Source organism: Rhamphochromis sp. 'chilingali' (genome assembly GCF_963969265.1).
Source record: "Rhamphochromis sp. 'chilingali' genome assembly, chromosome: 12".
Classification (NCBI taxonomy): domain Eukaryota; kingdom Metazoa; phylum Chordata; class Actinopteri; order Cichliformes; family Cichlidae; genus Rhamphochromis; species Rhamphochromis sp. 'chilingali'.
Genome location: NC_137939.1, coordinates 36206870 through 36230252, shown reverse-complemented (window position 1 = coordinate 36230252; position 23383 = coordinate 36206870). Strand labels below are relative to the sequence as shown.

General features: G+C 45.4%; 1 protein-coding gene across 1 annotated transcript; it reads left to right on the top strand.

Moving 5' to 3' along the window:
- Positions 1 to 3417: 3417 nt before the first annotated feature.
- Positions 3418 to 12715, top strand: LOC308407344 (uncharacterized protein; the record flags this gene model as incomplete). Its single annotated transcript, XM_080898909.1, has 3 exons — positions 3418 to 3440; positions 10822 to 12654; positions 12701 to 12715. Exons 2-3 carry the CDS (start codon positions 12121 to 12123, stop codon positions 12713 to 12715), a joined length of 549 nt encoding a protein of 182 aa, XP_080755035.1. The 5' UTR covers positions 3418 to 3440; positions 10822 to 12120.
- Positions 12716 to 23383: the final 10668 nt, after the last annotated feature.

The following is a 23383-nucleotide window of genomic DNA, read 5'->3' as shown; positions in this document are numbered from 1 at the left end:
TTGGATGTGGAGGATCTTTTGCTCCGTCTGCGGCCACAGCTCCCAGCAGCGGATCGCGGTGACAGAGAGTGTGTGTCTGTGTGTGTGAGATGGGGATTATTCTCATTTCACAGCAGAGGACAGAGGACGAGGTGAGTTATTCCCAAGTCCTTCATGAACCTTTGCGTAAAGGCGTGTGTGTGTGTGTGTGTGTGTGTGTGTGTGTGTGTGTGTGTGTGTGTGTGTATGTGACGGCTGTGATGGACCGTGCGCGCGCGCGCGTATTTTCTGCCGTGTATGAATAACCGCAGACATCAGAGAGCGTCAACTTTTCATTTTGGTGATTTATTAAAAACAGTTTTGTCAGCTCTGCTGTCACGTTTGAGCGCTCGTGCTGTCATCGTTAATTAGCGCTGGGGTTAATTGGCTTTCCTGTCACATAGCGTGAAAACAGCGCGCGCAGAATGAGACCATAACCGAAAACATTGTCCTGATCTCCGCGGAGACGCTCAGAATCTGCGATCCGCTGTATCGATCCTCTGAATCATGTCAGCAGCCTGTAGGCCTGAATCAGCCTGTACACGAGTCCAGTGAAATCCTCACTGTGATGCGTGTGAACTGACCCTGCGCTATTAAGTGTGGGCCTGTCATTCAAATTACATATGATTTTATAGATGTCGCAAACTGTGCCAGTGCAGCTTAACTGCAGCCACCGAGCTAAAGAACCTCTAATCTTCTTATCTCAGGTTATTATTTAATGTCATAACTCTTATGTGCTGCTTCTGTCATTTATTGATGTAAGGTAGGATTAGTGAAAACCGAAACGTGGTGCAGGCCTGAGGGGTCAGAGGCTGCTGCTGACCAAAATGAGAAAAAGTCGACTGTAATGATAGATGAAAGACCACAAGGACACACGAACCAAATATGAAGAAGGATCAAAGACCACAGACTGTATATGAAGGATGGACATAGACACTGTGAATGAGGTTCTGTTTTGAGGCTAATGTGAGAAATGTGCTGCAGCTCCAGAAGGTGGGAAACACAGTAATCGCATCACATTTGTTTCCATGTTCCTACAGTTAACTCAGATTTGTGTCTGTGGGCTGTTTTTCATTGACTTTGCTGCCAGATTAGTGGTAACACTTAGATAAGCCAATAAGAGAAAGTTTTTTTGTATGTTATTGTTAGCTGGTATTTACTGGAGTTGCGGATACACATTTACATACTGTCATCATAGGCGTGACTGTTTTGCTGAACTGTTCCTTTCACCGATCAGATGGTTGTACAGCATGCATCCTTAATGGCTTTAAAATGCATGAATTTGGTTCGCAAGTTTGAAATTAATTGTATTCTGAGGTAATGAACACTTAAATCCAGCTGTGATGTGTGTTTGGGATCATTGTCCTGTTGGAGCACCTAACTGTGTGATTTCATCATTCTGTCCACTTTGTCTAATGCACCAATACCACAGACAGCAAAGCCGGAGCTTGATGCTACTACCACCATGCTTGACAGTTGTACGCTCTACAATCATTCCACTCTGGAAAAGGAACAATAAAAAAAATGATTAAAAGCCAAAAATTACTCTGACATTAATGCACAAGTTACTGATTAATATCTCCAGCACAGTGTTTATGGTTCCTTCACTACACATAATACCAGAGACAAACATAGACTGTATATGAATGATGAACACACGTTGACGTTACCCAATGGTTAGTGAATTTTTGTTGTGAAGACTTAGTCTGAGCTGTCAATGAGAATGGGCTGCTTTATATGCCCTTCTCACGCTAATAGGAGCACCATTAGCAGCCTGAAACTAGTGATTTAGCAGAGCGGTCTCCAACCATGAACCGGTACCAGTCCATGAGTCGTTTGGTAACAGGCCGCAAGAGTTGAGGCTCGGGTGTGAAATTTATGGTTTTCAGGGTTTTTATTGTGTTTTTTATATTGTTAATTTGGTTTCCCTGGGTCTTTTGCCGTGTGTTATGAATAAATCTCCTTTTTTTCGGTACAGATACTGGTTTTATTTTGTTGTATTTATCCGCGACACCTTAAAGGCGGGTCTGTGAAAATATTGTCGGACATAAACAGGTCCGTGGTGCAAAAAAGGTTGGACTGCTGATGTAGCCCATAAACTCATCAGGAAAGTGGTCACTGGGTGTGTTCAGTGCAGCAGAGGAGTCGCCCCCTGCTGGCAGAATGCAGGTTTAAGGCATTTCTACAAGTGATTTTATGCACAGTCGGCAAGAGAAACACCTGTTGTTAAATATCAGACATTTTAAAAGTGACCTGTTATTGCAGTGAGTAAATAACCACCAGATAATAAATCTAAAACAAGACCATTAACCAACAACAGGTCATAAGTAAACCATGTAGGGTTAGCTCGTGTTTTAGCCACATGCTAAATTTTAGACTTATTGTAGAAACTAAAAGATGCTAACTATCAGATCAAGGCTTTAACATGCTCTTGGCTACAATATCCCGTCAAAAGGAACAAATAGGTGAAAATTCCTTGTAAAAGAACAGATGTGAACAAGCCCTGACTCTGACATGTAACTGTCGAGCATGAGATGCTAAAGGTTAATTTAGCACACCTGGGTCCACCAGCTAAGTTTTTATTCCTTGCATTCTTATCAAGGATGGATAGATTTTATTGCACTTGGTCCTTGGACCACAGCACTGTCACGGTATTAGTAAAATATGCAGGAACTACAGAGCTGCATTCAGCCTCTAACACCCTCTGTGATATCGGTGCAATGATTCTGGTCGTGCGGTAAACCAGCGCTTGCAGCTGATGTGTTTTCTGCATGTGTCGCTGTTTGACGGTGCACATTTTCCCTCTCACCTACACATACTCTTCCTCCCTCCTTTCTCCCTCTCTACGGTTTCTACCTCCTCCATCCATCCATCCATCCATCCATCCATCCATCCATCCATCCAAGCAGCCTTTCTGGACACAACACCTCCCCCTCCTTCCTCCTCCTCTTTCTACAGCAACATAGCCGAGGATTAGAAGAAACGAATACTTCATCGGTGACATTAACCAAAGCTTCGTCTGTTCACACGCTCACGCGGACGAAGAGGGGAGATCAGCAGCAGATCCCTCGGCTGTCAGACGCAGAGGAATGATAATTAGAAAAAGATTGACTCGGCAGCAAGAAGAGGAGAGGATCCGGCCTGCAGCAGCAGCAGCAGCGAGGCGAGCAGAGGAATACGTGAAGACGGAGAGCGAGAACAGAAGGAGGGATTGAAGTGATCGTAATCTGGTGAAGAGGAAGAAGAAGAGAGCGAAACCTCGGAGCATCAGCAGCACTTCTTTTTTTTTTTTTTTTCTGAGAGAGATGATGGTGACAGTAGCGTCAGCGAAGGAGGGGAGAGAGGGATGAGCTTGGATCAATAATCCTCCCTCCTCCTCCACCTTCATCCCTCCATCACCTCTGCAGGAGCCGCTGAAACCTGTGAGACTCCTTCTTGTTTTGTTTTTTCTGGGTGCTGCATCGTGTGTGTGTGTGTGTGTGTGTGTGTGTCAGTGAGTGTGCGCTGTCATATGTGTGTCATGTGCATGTAGCTGTCGACTATATAGGCCACACAGACCATTATTGTGTGTGTAGCCTGTTTTTTAACTGTGCATATGCTGCACATGTTCGTGTGTATGTTTGCATGTGCTTCACGTGTGTGTGCGCGTGCAAGTGGAATGAGGCTGTTGTATGTGAAATGTGTGGGTTGTAAGAACTTGTGTGTTTGTGGCAAATAACATGACTGAAAGTGGCCAATTAAAATAGTCCCGCTGCTGTTAAATAAGATCGACATTATGTAAAAGATCAGAGGAAAAAGGGTTCAGGCCGCCCACACACCGATGAATTGTGTGCACATGCAGAGCAAAGAGTGAAGATTGATTTCAGTGTAAGATTTAGAACTCAGAAATAGGATTATGTCACACAGTAAATGACTGTTTTTCTGCTATTTCTTAAGCATTTCCCCATGAAACCAGTGCACAATAACAAAGATTTATGGAAATACTTAAAATTCATCAGCGATTTTAGAAACTGTAGTTTAACGAGATCAGGCTGGGCTACCGTACCTCCACCAAGGCATTTCCTCCATGGATGGATGAATGGATCCAGATTAGACCATAAAGACCATTAAAAGTTAAAATTTGAAAAAATGCCTGAATCCACTTCCCATAATTCTGTTGTACATGTACATGTACAATAACAATAAAGGTCTATTTCTGATCCTAATTTAGGCAAAGCCTCACTTCTAGAAACCTGTCGTCTATGTCAGTCTTGAACATTTTGAGATTTCTTTCTGAAAACCCAACAAATTGAACCAATCCTGTGATCTCCATGGTGAAGGCAGGAAAAATAAAATTCAGAGCAGCTGATACCATAACACCCTGATTTCATCTGATGACGCAGTGCCAGGCCGGGTTAGTTCTTGGATGAGGGGCTGCCTGGAAATACCAGGTGTTGTGATAGGCTGGCAACCTGTGCAGGTGTACACCACCCAGCCCCACCGCTGCGCTGTGATGGATACGCTGTTCAGAAAATAAATGTAATGAATTACTTTTCTGTATGTTCATGTAGTTCACCGTCCACGAATAAAACAGGTTGTGTTTCCACTTGTTGAGACTCAACATAGTTAAAAATTCTCCTACAGCAAAGATTTATAACGAGCACGTAGGTCGTGATGGTGCGCGGCTCTTGACTTACATTGTGAAGCATCTTGTAAACCAGCGCTATATAAATTTCATTAAATTGCGTTGCAGAAACATGGAGAGCTACAATCAGGGTAATTGTGCCACCATCAGTGCTAACTGTGTATCCTCCTCCTGCTGGTTATGAGTAGGCCTGCACCACCCATACGACACGTAGCCTGCCTTGTTATTCGCAGAAAAACACAGTTTAAAACACAACAAGTGCTGCAACAGTAAAAGTAACACAAACCTTAGTGCACTCTCTTACACCAGACTCAAAATACAAACTGTATCTGGGTATTGTAAGGCGCTTGGAAAGTAAAGTGTCTCATCCGAGAAGCTTCTTCAACACACTGAAGAAGCTGAGAGGTGAAACATCTTCAAGCCACTTAAAGAAGTCCAGACGCTTTTCTTTCCAAGCTCCTTAGACGACGATGACCGGGATGACTGAGAACCTTATGTATCCAGGTTTGTTTGTTTTTTCCTCCTCCTTCTTTTTTCAGCTTCTCCCTTTACGGGTTGCCAAAGCAGATCATCTACTCATCCTATCCTCTAGCATCGTCTGTCATACCAACTCTCTGCACGACATCCATGAATCTTCCCTGTGATCCTCTTTTTCCTCCTGCCTGGCAGCTCTATCTGAAACGTCCTTTGTCCAGTATATCCAAAGTCCACCTCTGCAGCTTTCTGCTTTAATATGGTCAAACTGTATCCAGGTCTATAGTGCAGCATCTTTCCCGCGGATGGATTACCTCTCTTGTTGTGTCCACCAGACGTTTGCAAACCCATGCTTAGATGTTTTAACTGTGTAGCACCACTTGGGGCAGTGTGAGAAATATGTGGAAAGGTAATGTGGTCTCCTGTAATGTTTGTGCTGCTCATGTTTTAGCTTGGCTCCTGTGCAGAGAAAACAGACGTTATAATAAACAAAGAACGAAGAAAAGCTATCCACCGCGTGTTGTGTTTGGAGACGTGCTGCTGGTTTTTTGAAGTCACTAAATCTCTCAAGCTTCTGTGACGGTTGAGTTGCTGTATGAGGTTTGAGTCAAAGAACAAGACACATGCAGAAAATGCATCCCCAGATTTTTTTTATAAAATGTGCTAACGGCTGTCTAAATGACTCGGGTAAAGTTAGTAGCATGCGTGCTTGTTGTTTTTGTCTGCTTCCACTTGTCTTTGCACTAGGATGATGTCGGAGTAAATGTGCAGTCATATTCGTTGTGTTCCCACTAGTGCTGTCAGCATAAATCTCGTTGAAATGACGTTAACGCCACAACACGGCAAATCTCCGTTAACGAGCTACCGCGGATCGCCCTGAGCGTGGGGCTGGACGGCCAACACGTTAACGAGCTAACTGCGCTAACACACTAGCTCCCACCCATGTAATTGAGCATTGCGTGGCACATCCAACATACTGTTTTACTTTAGTCCATGACGCGCTTACCTTCAGGGTCATACGTCACATGAAAACCAAGATGGTTCCAAAGGCCAGATCTGAATGAGGGTGGGGGAGGTTCAATTTGCCATGTTGCAACGAGCTTAGCTTCTGTCAATACAACATTTTTAATTTATTTTATCAACTTTTCTTCTGAGGATGCTGTCTGTGTTGAGCGCTCAGTGGATCTGTGCTCGACAGTGCAGCCTAGGCGGAGTAGTTGAACGCAGATCCACTGAGCGCTCAACACAGACAGCATCGTCAGAAGAAAAGTTGATAAAATAAATTAAAAATGTTGTATTGTTCGATACATATGCGTACCGAACCTAAAGCACTGTATCGAACGGTTCAATATCGATACGAGTATCGTTGCACTCCTAGTCTTTACAATAAAAGGCACCTCGGGGTTCCTGTTGTTGTGATTTGGTGCCATATAAATAAAATAAAATTAGATGGTTAACCTGTACTCAACCAATTGGTTACCATGACTACTTTGTCAGTCACCAAACACAAAGACATTCAGCGCTATCACTGCATCCACAGATTGTTCCTCAGTCGCATTGTTCCAGTGCGACTGAGGAATAAATGGATGCAAACTGTGATTGAAGTGAGTAATGATGGCCTGTGCTGGTTTACATCGAGGGACACGATTGGTTCTTCATCTGCTAAATGCAACACTGTTTACACCAGATCTGCTGTGCACATCTGATCATTGGTCCGTTAATGAAGTCACTGTGTAAAAGAAGACTGCTTGTACTTTTTTGTTGTTAGTTTGTAAGCATTTATTCATCTTATAACCTCTGATGGACAATCAGAGAAGGATGTGCTTGAGGATCCGCTGGGCTAACTAAGGATGATTGTTAATATGTTAGAGTAAGAAATTAGCCATTTCAGCTATCCTATGTTACAGTGGGGCAAAAAAGTATTTAGTCAGCCACCGATTGTGCAAGTTCCCCCACTTAAAATGATGACAGAGGTCAGTAATTTGCACCAGAGGTACACTGCAACTGTGAGAGACAGAATGTGGGGAAAAAAAAATCCATGAATTCACATGGTACGATTTGTAAAGAATTTATTCGTAAATCAGGGTGGCAAATAAGTATTTGGTCACCTCAAACAAGGAAAATCTCTGGCTCTCACAGACCTGTAACGTCTTCTGTAAGAAGCTTTTCTGTCCCCCACTCGTTACCTGTATGAATGGCACCTGTTTGAACTCATCATCTGTATAAAAGACACCTGTCCACAGCCTCAAACAGTCAGACTCCAAACTCCGCCATGGCCAAGACCAAAGAGCTTTCGAAGGACACCAGGAAAAGTATTGTAGACCTGCACCAGACTGGGAAGAGTGAATCTACAATAGGCAAGCAGCTTGGTGTGAAAAAATCAACTGTGGGAGCAATCATCAGAAAATGGAAGACATACAAGACCACTGATAATCTCCCTCGATCTGGGGCTCCACGCAAGATCTCATCCCGTGGGGTCAAAATGATGATGAGAACGGTGAGCAAAGATCCCAGAACCACACGGGGGGACCTGGTGAATGACCTGCAGAGAGCTGGGACCAAAGTAACAAAGGTCACCATCAGTAACACACTACAACGGCAGGGAATCAAATCCCGCAGTGCCAGACGTGTTCCGCTGCTGAAGCCAGTGCATGTCCAGGCCCGTCTGAAGTTTGCCAGAGAGCACATGGATGATACAGCAGAGGATTGGGAGAATGTCATGTGGTCAGATGAAACCAAAGTAGAACTTTTTGGTATAAACTCAACTCGTCGTGTTTGGAGGACGAAGAATACTGAGTTGCATCCCAAGAACACCATACCTACTGTGAAGCATGGGGGTGGAAACATCATGCTATGGGGCTGTTTTTCTGCCAAGGGGACAGGACGACTGATCCGTGTTAAGGACAGAATGAATGGGGCCATGTATCGTGAGATTTTGAGCCAAAACCTCCTTCCATCAGTGAGAACTTTGAAGATGAAACGAGGCTGGGTCTTCCAACATGACAATGATCCAAAACACACCGCCCGGGCAACAAAGGAGTGGCTCCGTAAGAAGCATTTGAAAGTCCTGGAGTGGCCTAGCCAGTCTCCAGACCTCAACCCCATAGAAAATCTGTGGCGGGAGTTGAAAGTCCGTGTTGCTCGGCGACAGCCCCAAAACATCACTGCTCTCGAGAAGATCTGCATGGAGGAATGGGCCAAAATACCAGCTACTGTGTGTGCAAACCTGGTAAAGACCTATAGTAAACGTTTGACCTCTGTTATTGCCAACAAAGGTTATGTTACAAAGTATTGAGTTGTATTTTTGTTATTGACCAAATACTTATTTTCCACCCTGATTTACGAATAAATTCTTTACAAATCCTACCATGTGGATTCATGGATTTTTTTTTCACATTCTGTCTCTCACAGTTGAAGTGTACCTCTGGTGCAAATTACTGACCTCTGTCATCATTTTAAGTGGGGGAACTTGCACAATCGGTGGCTGACTAAATACTTTTTTGCCCCACTGTAGCTAATTAAACGAGTAAAACCATCTGATCTTTCAGTAAGCTTAAAGTCTTCTGATGCAGCCTTTGTCCAGCCAGTGCCGAAGGCTTCAACAGTTTAGACGCTCAAACAGCCAAGAAAGGGTTAAAGTGCAATTCCACCATCAACTTCTTTGTAAAGAAATGTTTAATGATTCAGTTGTTCATCATTAACTCACTCCTCTTTAGTTCCTTTGTCATCGACAGAAACACTGTCAGTTTTTGTCCTCAAAGTTCGGCTTCATAACAAAGCTGATAACTGGCAGGAACAAACTTAAAACCTATTCAGTGTGAGTGAACAGTTACACACAAACGCTCTGTGTGGAGCAGACATAAAGCAGTGATGTGCAGAGAGAGAGAGGGATGGTGGTCAGTTAGTGAGCCATGAATAATTGAATGTGCTTAATGGGAAGGGATATAAAAACTGAAACTGTTTGGCCGCGCTGCAATAGAGACCAGAAGGCTGAGCGCTCGTGTGTGAGCATGTAGAGCTGTTCTTCTGAGGACCGGTTTCACTGTTAGACCGTCAGTGTGGATGTTGTTGGTTCCCACATGCCTTCAGGCTGTGTGAGGGTAAAGCCTTGGCTTAGGGTTAGGTTTAGGATCAGCTCTGCGTTTGGGTGGGAATTATGCAGTTAGTGGTCATTTTTAAGGTTGGAGGAAGAAGCTCCATGATGCCAGTAGATCAGGGAACACGTTCACAAAACAGCCATGCAAACAAGGACGTTGGCTGTGATGGTGCAGTCCTTATGGCTTCTAAAGCACAGCAGTGACCCTAAGATCAATCTAGTATGAAGTGTTTAAAGTGCCATTACCCACAAATGCATTCAGATAATTTCAGTTTTCTGTGAAGACATTTTGTTTTCCTCTCTGTGCTGGTTAGTGTGTTTAGCAGTTTGGTGTCATTAAACAGTCCAGTTGGTTAGTGACCGTGGTCACAGCAACAGTCGCAAAGACACCTCACTCGCAGACCTACAGATGGAGCTTCTTTTTAATGTGAGGCAGCAGCACCTCGCTGGCCTTTTTAATGTCCCGCCTTTTTGAATTACCTTGAAACTAATCGTTTCCATCATTAGGGGTGTGTCCACCTTAACTGACAGGTGGACACCATCGCTCTTAATTGGAGTTATTGGAATGCAGTTTTTGTCCTGTCAGGTGATTTTTTTTTTTTTTTTTTTTTTAAATAAATAATAATTTCCAAGGATCAGAAACAAATATAGTCAGCTGGTCATTTTTCCCACAGCCCTGCAGGGACACGATACCTTCACCGAACAAGATTCACATGTCTAACAAACAGCTTTCCAGTTCCTTTTATCAATTTTTTATTAATGATTTTCACTAATTTAAAGCTGCTATGATACCTTTTTTGGTTTTATGACACACTGTGAGACATAAAAGACGAGTACTTTGCTGTGTATTGTTGTAAACTTATATTGTTGTATAAGCCTTCAGTTTCAAGCAGCCCCTGAAAGCCTGAAATTAAGACTGAAGTGATATACGCTGCAGATGGTAATATCAGTTTACTCAGCAGCATTATCTTTTGTTTCCTCCCACTGTTATCAACACGCTGTTCTCAGTTTTTAAGCTTAGTGATTGGCTGTTTCTTCCTGAAATTTGTTGCTTATAACCAAACTGTGGAAGCTTGTGCCGTTCGAGCATGTTGTGTTTGTGTGTTTAAATGTTGCTCTGATGCACAAAAAGAACAACGTAGAAGGTTAGCAGAAGATCTGAAGCTGAGTGAAATGGAAGGAACGAGGTGGATAAAGACAGATGAGCGATAGCGATAGTGTAGGAGGAGAGGCCGATGGTGTGTGTGATCATTTTTCGTGTCTCTCACGACCGAGACGGAGCATGTCATTGGTATTTATGGGCTGAGAGACCTCACACTCTTTGCAACTGTTCTGTCAGAGAGCAGGAAGGGCCGGAGATTTGAAAAGACAACAGATGGAGGAAAAGCATGGAGAAAAGAAAGATCAGGTAGAGAGCAGCGAAAGGAGGAAGCAAGAGAGAAGAGGGGTAATGATGAAAGGCGGACCAGAGAGCAGGTGATGAAAGAAGGGCAAGAAACGACTGAGAGCATCAATGCTGGTGTTTCCTGCTGAGTCTGCTTCTTATATGCCTTTTCCCTTCTCTTCTTCTTTTACATGTAACGGCTGCATGACTGGAATAAGGATCCAGAAGTGCCATCCAGCTGGATTATGGTGATGACGGTGAAACCGAAATGTCTCGCAGCGTTCGGGAAGAACACCAATATTTAACATGACCTTTGACCTTTACCTATCACCTCCTGTGACAGAGCAACTGCAGGAAGACAGGCTGAGGCCTGCTGGTGAGTCCATGGACCAGGAGGAGGTGAAGCTCTGCTCTTCCATGCTCATTAGAAGATGATTTTCGACTGACGTTACACTTTTTGATTTGCTGAGCTTTGAGTTGCGAACTTCGGTCCCAGGTCATATTAATGATGGCGAGTGTCTGAACTGAGCTAACATAACCATCTGCTGACTGTGAGATTTGGAAAATCAGCACATGGCTTCTGACCCCAGGATTATGAGACTCTGCAGGGAAGCCGATGCTTAGTCAACTCACAGTTCACGGCTCCAGTGGACCGTTGGTGGAAATACATGACTAGTTTCACAAGATCTCAATAGACTGGAGTCAGCAATGATAACATGCAATATCTTTAATAGAGAGGGGCAAGCAAATCCCCCGTCAGCTGTGCTTTCCACACCTGCTTCTGGGAAACTGATGTTCTGATGTGCTGTATGGAGTGCAGAGTCCGGATTCAACTGATTCATTGAAAAACAGGAAGTTTAACGGACCGTTCTGACTGTCGGCGAGACAAGGCAATCTCGCACTCTAACCCGATCGTTCTGGTTTTAACTGTCATGGGTCTGAACCCCGGCAGGAGTACCTGACCGAACCAGGGAATGGTCGGCAGCTCAATAAAACTCTGTGTTTGGAGCACGCGAGGGCGAGGTCCATCTTGATCTCTGATTCAGAACTCGAAGAAGAAAAAGTCCTCTCCCCCCCACTTACCTCTGGTGGGGGGGAGGGTGAAGGGTACTTTTGTTTTAAGGTTTAGGATTTATTTTTCACACAGTAGGCTTTAGGCTGTAGAGTTGGGCGACTCTGCTCTGCGTAACTTCAGATCTGGTCCAAGTTCTTCTTTGCGTTCGGCCAGTTTGAGGGAGTTGTATCCTCGGCCCTGTGGCTTATTTGTGTCACCACTCTTTGAGTTAGCCTTTGGCTCTGCACTAGCAGTAGCTGTGACTCAGGCAGCATTTCATCCGGTGCGGAAGTTTAGCATTTAGACTCAGTGCTGCCTTGAATTGTAAATGCTGTCACAACTGTGACAGCATTTAGGCTAAAAGTGACCGTTGTCCACTGGGCATTCCCATAGCCGTTTTTCTTTTTTGTTTTGTTAGCCTGAGGTTTCCTAGCCATTAGCTTGAGTGCTACCTTTCAGACCTATTAGTCATGGATGCTAATCAGGGCCCAGGCCAGGGCAGTCCAGAAAGCCCTAACCGGGCCGTGGAGTATCTTCTTGAACTCAACAACATCATTGAAAGCCAGCAGAAACTTTTAGAAACGCAGCGGCGCCGAATTGAGGAGTTGGAGGTCCAGCTGGACCGGCTCAGCCAAGAGAACAAGGACCTCCGTTTGGACCGGCAGCCCGTCGCTCCTCCCCCACCTGCGCCTCCTCCCGAGCCTCCTCTCCCTCCTCCTCCGCCACCACCGCCGCCGGCTCAGACCACATCGGCTTCCATTTCCACAAAGAATCACCATCACCACAACAGCCAGCACCAGGCTCCGGCACAGCCTCCCTGCTCCATCCCCCTCCACCACCAGCATCATCAGGTGCACCACCACTCCTCCACCCACCACTCCCACTCCTATAATAGCACCAACAGCACTGCTCCGACTCCAATTCCAGTTCCCTCTCCAACCTGCGCCCCAACACCTCACTCTGTACTGACCCAAATTTCAGCTCCGATCTCCTCTTCAGCCCCGGCTGCTCCTCCCCCACCTCCGATTCCACCCAGGGATCAGCCGCGAGCCCACAGCCGGCTGACTCGCATGCCCTCCACCAGCACTGGCACCAACACCAACTTCGTGGAGAAAGAGAAGGAAAGGCTGGAGCGCCTGCATAGAGCCAACGCTGCCAACAACCATCACGCCCACACCCTCCACCACCACAAATTGTAAGTTCCACTGTATTTTTACTACAAGCAGGGCCAAAGGTAGTACGAGAAGATGGCAAACCAGGCAAAGAGCTGACGGTAAAATGGTGAAAAGTGCCTTGTAGTTCTTGAGATTCCTTTCATTTCATGGGGAAAAATAAGGGATGCCATATTGCCACAGTTATCCTGAGGGGGTGCACCTCCCCCAGCACATCTCTTTGTGTCTGTACAGATCACCTTTTGCCTTTTCTTTGTGTAATAAATGCTTTCAAATCTTGCAGTAAAAATCTTTTAACTACTAGGGAACACGTATTGCACATATGTTTTTATAATATGGCATCCTATCACTAAATTTTCAAACGTAACCTTGGCTTGAAGCCCGTCACTACATTGTCTGCTTTGCCAAAACTCGTGTAAATCTTTGGCTTTGATCGCTACTAACTTTGCTGCTTCTCTCACTCAGGTTTTGTGCAAGCGCTCTTGCTTAGTCTGACCAGGAAACATCTGTTTTGCTTGATTCCTTGCTGGTGCAGATATGCGAGCAAGCTGAACAGGGTTTACTTTAAAGGACTCAAACAAGTCGGAGAGGTGAAGTTTGCCACTCGAGCGTTCCCTCCTCCAAACCAGAGAGGTTTGTGAGACAGTGTGATTGGTGGGTGTACCGGACTGATAAACATTCATCCTTTTATCAGCTAATAGAGCTGCAGAGTGAAAATTTTATAAATTGCAGACAAGCGGGAGCGTGTGGGACTCGAGGGACAGATGAACTAAACAGCTACAAATCTCAAACACTGATAATTGGTGGAGCGACGACTCGAAAGCATTATGCAACCGATACTTTTGGAATAGGAGCGGTTGTTTGCTGAGAGGCCAGAAAGAAAACACTGTGTACTGTACTGATCACCATGGTAGCTTCCTCTTTTGATTTGTGCTCATATTTTGTTTTAATTTTGTCACCCTGAAGTTGTTTTTCGTTGGCTTGGATCGGCTTTGTTGCCTGGCAACACTGTCTTGCGCGCATCATATCAGGAAGTGTTGAATGACTGCTCCTCGCTGCCGTCTGTGACTTTCGTCTCCGGTGCCGTAGGCAACAGGATGCGGGCTTGCGGCTGTCCCGTGTGTCCATCGGGCACTTCCTTCGTAGCTGGTAACGCCGAAGCATTGGAAGTGCTGGCCATGGTGATCTCTGTTGCTATGCAACTGTGGAAAACCTATTTGAAGGACAGCACTCTGGCTAACAGTTGAATGGTTTTCACCTCGCTCAGAGGAACATGGAGCATCGCCTTCTTCCCTCTGCAAGCACAGAGCAGCTGCAGGAGCGAGGCTCCCGTTAGACCTGCAGATATGAGGCTGGGGAAACGCAGTGATGACTCATGGAGAAAGATTTTATAGTACTATAGCTTTGTCTTATAAGCTCTCGTACGTGCAGCCATTGCACACAGAGGTTGATAGAGGGTGAGTCAGACTCTCAGATATGGGTTCGTGTGATTAATCAAAGTGCAGGGAAGAAAAAAATCCTTCTGAGCCCTGAGTCATGGGACGTTCAGGTGCAGCCGATATTGTGAGAAAAAGCCGACCTCAAGCTTGCAAATGATGTAACATGTGCAGAACAATGATGAAGTCTGACAGCAGCGGAGATAAGGCTGATTCGTTATGAAATCGCACAGCACAATCTGCTGCTCGCTGCCTCTTCGACTGACTGAGTGCGATCCAATAAATCCCACACTACACTGGGGTAGATTATGGCACAGAGGCATGACAGCATGTTGCAGAGCTGCCTACACTGGTTTCTAAGCGATTTCATTTAGGGCATGATGCAGCAAACTGCAAAACACCCTCACACAGATTAATCCTGCAGCACCTTGGGCTGAAGCGGGGAGAAACACGAGCCACACTAGGAAGCAGTAAATACTGCACAACATGACGAAGCAGTTGAAATGTTTCAACTGATGAGAGCCCGACTGCATGCAGCAACTTCTACATGTCGGTGTCAATTTTCATTTACGGTACTGCCAACAAATCTATCCACAATGTGTCCTTGCTCCAAGATCAAACACCTGCACGTCGACAGAAACGTACAGATCCAAGAATGTCCGAAGTGTAAGTTGCATCAGTTATTTATCAGTTGGTTTGCACAGCCATACTAAGACAAAAATAAACCTCACCACAGCACATCACAGTTGGGCAACTGGAGAAATGGACCATTGATTGATCAAGTGCATCACCACTTGGTTTTTTGTTCTCAAGCCTGGTTTATGTGGTTCTTCTGCAGAGCTGAGAGCCCAATGTTATCGTGTTGAGCAAAAGTCAGGAGCCGGGCTTAACTGTACCTCTGCTGGGACATATTAGCTAATTGTTCTAGTATTTTATGCAAAGGAAGCATCAGCAAACCCCATTTGTTGGGCTAATGAGGCAGATTGGAAAACCTAATGCCTATTTGGCAGTACAAAAATAGTCAGCTGCACAGAGTTTGAGAGAACCTTGAATGGTTTTTATTAAAGATTGCTGAGGATTCTGTGAACTCATCATCTTCTAGTGCTGCATGAAGCGGTGGCCCCAAACATCTGTTCACATCTGGGCAGGGCCCGTATCTGAAGAAAAAGGCATGCACTTTGTAACTGCTTGGTTTACCCCTGGAGTACAGTATGCACGCTTGTACGTTCTCAAATAAATGGAGAGACAATCTCGGCTGATGGTGATGTTTTATTTTCTGTGCATTAAGTAAAGCTAAGTATTAAGTAATATCAGTTGCCAGAGCTCACGCGATGAACTGTGAGGAGGCCGTAACCGTAATCAGTGCTGTTCCATCCCATTGATCCACGAGGGAAGACTGATGGAGGACGGTTATGGTAATGAACAGAGAGAGAGATGTTGTTTCTGCAGTGTGGGTGTGGAGGAGTCACAGGAGTCAGATCTGTAGGATTCACATGGATGAAGAGAGGAGAAAGAAAAGAAACATAAAATGAAACGTGGATGTATCATCCTGTTCCCTTCTTTATTTAAAGATCTTTTGTTCTTGCTTTCTGGCCCACCTCGTTCTGCTATTAACCTGAGAATTGTACCTGGCTGATCTGGATGCTGACATGTGATTATGGGACTACTGCATATAAAGCCTAGTTTTAATGGGAGTCCTAATTGCCTCCGTTCTGCCTACATTGTGATCAGATCTTGTTATCTAAATTGAGTAGGAAGAGCTAGCAGATGCACCGACAAACAATTGTTCGTCTCAGGTCAACGCAGTTTTTTTTCAAGGGCCACCGAGGAGCTTCTTTTTTTTTTTCTGCCTGTCCCATTTGGTTCTTTAGCTGTCAGAATTGTTGTCTGAAGACCAACAAGGATACCAAATGGATCATCGTGGCATTGCCGTATTGGTCCATTTGATCGACCTTTGTTTTTATTATTTATTAGACATTAGTGAGGGATAGGAAAGGGAGAGAGAAAGAGGAAGGGAAAGAAAAACAGAAGGGGAGAGGGACAGTGAGAAAGGGGGGGGAGAAAAAAAATCTCCTGGATCACCTGTTGAGAGAAGAAGAATAGAAAACAACCAAAGCAACATACTAAACACAACACCATCGCATTAATCTAGCTGAGTGTAAACAGCAGTAAATACTAAATATTCAATGTTGTTGTGCAGCACGCAGGACAGACAGCGCACAATGTGCTTTGAAGTAGCAGCCAAGAAAGGTGTAATTTAAGTCTACGAGCAGTGAACACGCGTGTGCACACCTGTGTGGATCAGTGCGCTTGTATTCAAATGGTTTCCACATGTAATGGTCTGCTAGAGGATGTAGCGAGCCATAGCCCCGTCCCCCAGGGCATGAAGCAGGCATGGAAGAGATCCAGGCCCCAGACATCCAGAGGCCCCAGAGTGCGAGAGCCCAAGGAGGACCACCGGAGGGGCATCGTGCCACCCTCATGGGAAGAGCTGAGGATCCCCAGACGAGGCGTCACCCAGGAGCCACCGAGCAGAAGCTAGAGGGACCTGCACCGGCGTGCCCGCCGGCTCTGCCAGCAGCCAGCTGTGCCAGAGTGAACCGAGCCGCGGGCCCAGAGGCCGGAGCAACAGGTGCCAGGCCCCGCCAAGTAGCCACCGGGAGTGAGCTGGTACATACCTGAGCGCCCTGCCTCGGACACCAAGAACCACCAACGCACCGACCCCTGAGGGCATCAGTCACCGGCAGGGAGTGTGGTGAGGGGAGACAGGCCTTGGAGGGCCTGGGAGTTCCCAGAGAGGTGGAGTCTAAGACCCAACCTGACATATAGACACAGACAAACAGGCACACACAGACACAAACATGCATTCCCACCCTCATGCACACATATACAAACACTCAGCACTCACCCAACGTAAGGATTGACATAAATGGACATGTGCACACAATCACACTCCCCAAACATACTCTATACCCCGGGTCCAGGTACCCTCGCCCCCAGAGGGGGAAACAGAACCCAGACCCAAGAGATGTTACCCTTCCCCCCGGGGTGGAGGCAAGCAGACCGTCCCAGGCTCCGCAGCATCAGGGAGGCCAATCGGACAGCTAACATCTCATCCCAGCCCCCCCGCCCCGATGGCTAGCAGAGAACGGGGGTGTGTGAAGACCCCATACCTCCCTCCTCCCGCTCATGTGTAGTGTTGCTGCGTGTTGCTCTAAAGTGCATTTAAAACAGGGGAGAGCATGGTGCTGCTGCCAGAGAGCAGCAGGTGTTGGCACGGCCCCTCCCGAGAACCCTCAATGTCTACATGGATTTAAAATTGAGAGGTGGGCACCGGCGCCAGAGGTAGGTTTGAGTACACAGACCGTCCACTGGACGCCGTTAACGTGCCCACCCTCAAGGCCCTATATATATGTGTGTGTTATGAGAATGTAAGTAATGTGAATGTTTAAGTTGTGAGATAAAATTGAGGCACAGGTGGCCAGAAGGGGACAGAGGGGGGGAGATGTCTCCCCTGCACCCTTGTGACACACCCGCACCCCAAGGCCCTACCTGTGTGGGTGAGTGTGGTGGAGCGGGAAGAGGGAGGCAGCCGGGGATGGGGAGGAAAAGGAGGGAGGGGGAGGAGCTTTTTCAAAAGTCACTTTAAAAATACTGAAGCATGGGATTATACTTACTTGTGGACCCACATGTGGACAGCTGTTCACAGATAGTAGTTGTTTCTCTCACAGTTTAAACGTCATTTGAAGGTAGGAATGAAAGTCAGGCTGTGATTTCCAGTCTTAAAGGTTGTTCAGACCAGAAACAAAGCTGCTTGATTACAGCAAAAAGACGATGATTATTATTCGCTAACATGAGGCGCACGATGAGCCCACTGAAATAAAGACTTTGTATTGCTTTTTTTAAAACTGCATTAAGTCTCCAGATGTGTGATGTGGACCTGACTGGCCTGGAGCATGAGGTCCACATCACAGCCATCATCTGCCACTAACCACGAGCTAAACAGACAAAGATGAACATTACTATTCCTTCCACAGATTGAGACACATTATTTTAGATAGAACAGTAAGTGGATGGTAAATAGCACATTGCTTGGTACTTGGATAGCTCTTTTCCTCTCTGAGCACTCAAAGCACTTTTTACACCCTCTTTCACCCATTCATACAAACCCATACACAACACTTTATTCTATAGTTTTAAGTTTTCTAACTATCACAGTTTGAAAGTCTCAGTTGTTTGGTCCTGAGTGCTTGAAAACCATATCATAGTTTATAGTGGATGGCTTCTTTCGCTCATGTGAACATTGGCCTTTGATCTGAGTCTGGTCCCGCCGAGGTGGCTCTTCTATGTTGTGTGTTGATGAAGTGGCTGTTTGGTGTCTCCAGTGTAGAGAGTTTTAGGAGCGTCCTTTCCCCTCAGGCTTAGAGGGAACATGTTCTGCCCGGTGTTGTAGGGTCCTGATTACTCAAAGTTTGTGTTCCGGAGGGTGATGGGAGTCAAAGAGGAAGCAGTGGTCTCTGTGCTTCAGCACACAGGGGTTGAAACACCTAAGAAAGGATCTCCGGCCTGCACTGTAGGTGGCTGACACCTGTATCGTAAACCACCACCTCTCTTCAACGATGGCTGTCCACGAGCACCAGTATACTCACCATGCTGAGTGCTTTGTGTGCCGCCGTCAAACAGCCGCACCCATTTGTGCTCGCCGTTATGGCACAGGAAGCTGCTGCGGTATTCTTCTGAATGATGGGTGTCGCCACTCAGGCGATATCTCCACAACAGCGCCGATGTAAGAAAAGTCCAAATCTATTGTGTTTTTACAAAGTCTCATCTGTTGTAACATCCTCCATCTGTGTAATCTGTACTGATGTATCATGACCGTAAAACCTGACAAGACGGTACACTCATGCATGCGTTCTTCAGGCGCTGCATGGCGATTATAATGGCGGCCTTACGCTGCTCTCAAACCATTGTCTTCTTGGTGCAAAACAACATCGGTAAAGAGTGTCCAGCTGAGTGTTGTCCTGTTAAAAACATGTGTTTGTGGAAGGGCTGTTGGGTTCCTCCTGTGTAAAGCAGGACGGGCGAGGAAAACCTCTTTAACAGGAAAAGAGCTCAAACTGAACCAGGCTCTGGAAGGAGCAGCCAACTACAGTGACTGACTGACATCACCTTGTGGCATTGACCTGGGTCCAAAGTATTTTTTCCATGTTTTTGATACTGTGAGAACAAAAAACAAACATGAACATTAACAAATATTTAAGATGTTCATTAAAATAAAAGTCTGAGATGACAGGAAGGTGTTACAGTGGTGGAAACGAGCCTGCAAGATTGTCACACAATAAAACGGCAATAAAGAACAAAAAAATGCCACGTTTTTGACACCATAACAAAAACGTTTTTCAGCTGAAGCGGAGACGAGAAGAAGAAAGGGCTGAGTGAGAGGGAGGAGGCGGGGCCACGTGGGTGCTGTGGTGTGTCAGCTCGCTGCCACGGAGCGCAGCGAGAGCAGGAAAGTGCAGCTGGTGCTGTAAGAGGTTTTAAAACATGTTCAAATATTCACAACTGATGTGGAATGAAAGATCTTTATTTGCACCCTGACATTATTACATCAAAGTTTATGTTAAAGACTGAGACAGTACAAGCAGTTTGTGTTATCCAGAGCACTGATCAGCTGCGTCTCCAGGGAGCTCGTTTCCACTGCTGCTGGACGCAGACGTGCTCGGCGTAGGTGAGATCCTCTCTGCAGAAGCAGGAGAGGGATTTCAACGACCGCCACAACATCAGTGAGCCAGCTCGGGGGAAACACAAGACGGGAAGGGCCGGGGCTGACTGGTTGGCAGCATGAACTTTCAAAATAAGAGCGCGTGGGTTGCCCAAATAAACCGATTGCTGTCATATTTTAAAACAAGCCACATTTTCAGATATCAAGTGTCTCTGTCGAGGTCTCAGTTAGTCGTCCTCGCACTCTGCTGTTGGTCACTTCCTGCTCTCGCTCACCCTCTCTCTCTCTGACCCTGTTTTTGTAAACAGCTGCTGACATACAATACAATTTTTATTTATACGTCATCTGGGAGGGATCATCATCAGACATCTGGTTCTCTGTGTGCTGATGATGATGGCAGGAGCGTAAATGAGCTCAGTCAGCAGCATCGCTTCACCGTGTGTGTGTGTGTGTGTGTGTGTGTGTGTGGATAGCAAATTAGCATGCTGCTATACTTGTGGGGACCAACAGCCCTTATGGGGACTAAATCCAGGTCCCCACGAGTTTGAAGGCATGTTTGAGGCTCAAAATGTGGTTTTAGTGTCAGGGTTACAGGTTGTGGTTAAGTTTAGGCTGAGCGTTAGGCATTCATTTTTGATGGTTAGGGTAAGGGGCTACGGAAAGCATTATGTCAATGCGATGTCCTCACTATGATATAAAAACGTGTGTGGGGGGGGCTCAAAAGTCATGACTCAGTTTTTTTCTAATGGAGGTGGATTTAAAGCACCTGATCAGCGCTGACTGTTGCCTGCTCACCCTGACCTAAACACATTTCCACCAGCAGCCGTAATAAAGACGAGGCTCGTTTGCAGGAGGTCAGTTCGTACGATCGCAGCGAGCTGCGTGGTTACAGTCTAACTGTCGGATGTGCTGCGACTTCTGTTTCGCATGCTTCCTCATCAACAGTGGAGCTAACAATCCTGTTATAGGAAAAGTTGTGAAATGGCTTTTATGACATTGTGAGATGCCTCCGTGTATCATCGCTGATCATCTGGAGTGATTTTGGTATCCTTCCAGCTTTTAAGGAACTATGTTTTTTGTTTTTTTTTTAAATAATAGGCACTCTGCTCTGTTTCGTCTTTCACTCCCCTACAGATGAATCACACCTTCAGGCAGAGCGTTAAACTTGTCTGGATCAATATGTTAGAGCCGATCGAGGCTTCTTGATCGATCGGTTGTTTAGCGTGTGTCAGTCAGGCATGAGTGTAGATACAGCGCTGTGGGGGGACATATGATCTGTGATCACATGAAAGAAACTAAGACAACCTCATGATTCATGATTCGCGTCATATTTGACTCGAGTATTTTTGGGGTGTTTTTGTTTTTTTCACAGAATTCAGTGAACAATGTCTTTTTCACACGACTGTAGGTTTACTGGCCAAGCTAGCTCCACTCGACTCTTAGTGCGCTGTGAAACAACAACCTGTAAAGTGAAAAACGATGTTGTCTTTATTTTATTCCAAGGTTCATTTGAAAGAGTCGAGGGAGACGCTGACCATCTGGAGAAAAAGCCAGACAGTCTGAGGAACAATAATTAATTAAATCAATGCCAATAATTAAATCAAACACTGACCAAAGTCCTTGGCTGTACAAACCTGATCCTGATCTTTTATTCTGTTGCTCCACAGAAACGATGATCAGAAACAAAACAACAGGCTCAGCAAATCCTCCTCGTTTTTTTAGGACTATAGATTCGACACCATATTCCATCCACTGATTTTCTTCCCTTCAGTTGTTTGTATATATTATTGTGTCATCACAATAATATATGTAAAAGGATGAAACAGAAAGCAAAAACCAAACTAAAATGACACGATTATAAGGGTTAAATATTGAGCGTCTTGTTTTATCGCCCTGTTCTGTCTCTTTAGGACACATTTTATTAAAAACATTTCTGCATTTCATCAAAAGTCGGTCGTTTCTTCAAATCATATTTTTATAGTTCGAAATAACTTTTAATTGCATCACATCATTTATTAAAGCACTTTCAGTCCCAGTTCAAGTGCAGGGACTCGCAGAAACTCAAAATCTCTTAACGCCAAACACTTGTCCCCTCTGGCTCGCCGTAGACTGCACCTTACGCAATCTAATTAGAGCCTGCGTGTATGAGAGAGACAGGAGTGAGATGACATCATTCGTGGTGATTTATGGTGTAATCATTCATCAGCTGACCTGGACGTTGACACGCACACGGCATCTGTTCACAAAGCGCTCGCAGCGTCTTGTTTCTCCCTCCCTCCGTCAGCCCGTCTGTCTGTTATATTTGGAAACATGGAAATCAGACATGGAGCTGCTGCTGCTGGGGAAGGTGGGGTGGAGGGGGTCCAGTGCTGCACTGTCATGGCAACAGCTCGGTATCCAGAAGACGTGAAAGGAGAGAGTCAAATTTCAAAATAAAAGGTCCTGTTCCCACCAAGGCCCGTCAGTTCCTCACCTGAGTGTGAATCTGATGTGCTCTTCAGTAAAAGCACATTAATCTGTGGGCGAAGTCTCGTTGTAAAGACTGATTTCTGGCAGCAGATCTCACAGGACGCAGATGGTACAGGGAGGAATCTGGCAGCCAGCTGATGTAAAGATGTGACTTTTATTTTACAGCACGTCTGTCAGGCTCTCTGCTCAAAGGCGAGGCTGCAGACTTCAGACTGAGCCAAACAGAAGCCTTCAGACTGTGCGGTCAGCCGGTCGACACACTTATTGCTACAGATTTACTCTGTGCGTACAGAAGAAGGTGGCAGACGGTGCTTAAGTTAACAGTTAACTCTTTAAAAACATATTTCAAAAGCAAACGTTTGGTGCTTCTGAAACAACCATTACCAGCTGATGCACTCAAACAGAAGCATGCTAGCTGCGTGCTGTGCTGCCTGATTAACGTTAGGTTTTCCTATAACAGGAAATAATTCCTGAGCACAGTTGTTGCCATGGACTAAAATGTAATCAAGTACACAGTTTTGAAGAATTCTGGGATTTAGGGATATGATGTTAGGGAACTTTGAACTTTTTTCTTTGATTTTAATGGATGCATATATGACGCCTTTGAGTGTGCACATTGTGTGCAATGCTCACGTCAGCTTTGAAAGAAACAGATTTGTTCATAGCTTTGTTCATACAAGTCTGCATAAAGGTCTAAAGTTTTAATGAGCTCAAAGGGAGCATTGCTAGCTTATCATGCAAAGATGAATTTACTTTTCAGATGGAATGATGTTTGGATGATTGAATAAATCGTTAAAAACCCAAATTTCCCTTGTTGTGTTCTTCAAGTGTACCGCCAGAGAGCATAAATGATTTCTTTGAACTAATGTTTTAACACATACTTGCATCACTGTGTGAATACTTTTTATGGACTTCTGCTGCACAGGAGCTGGGC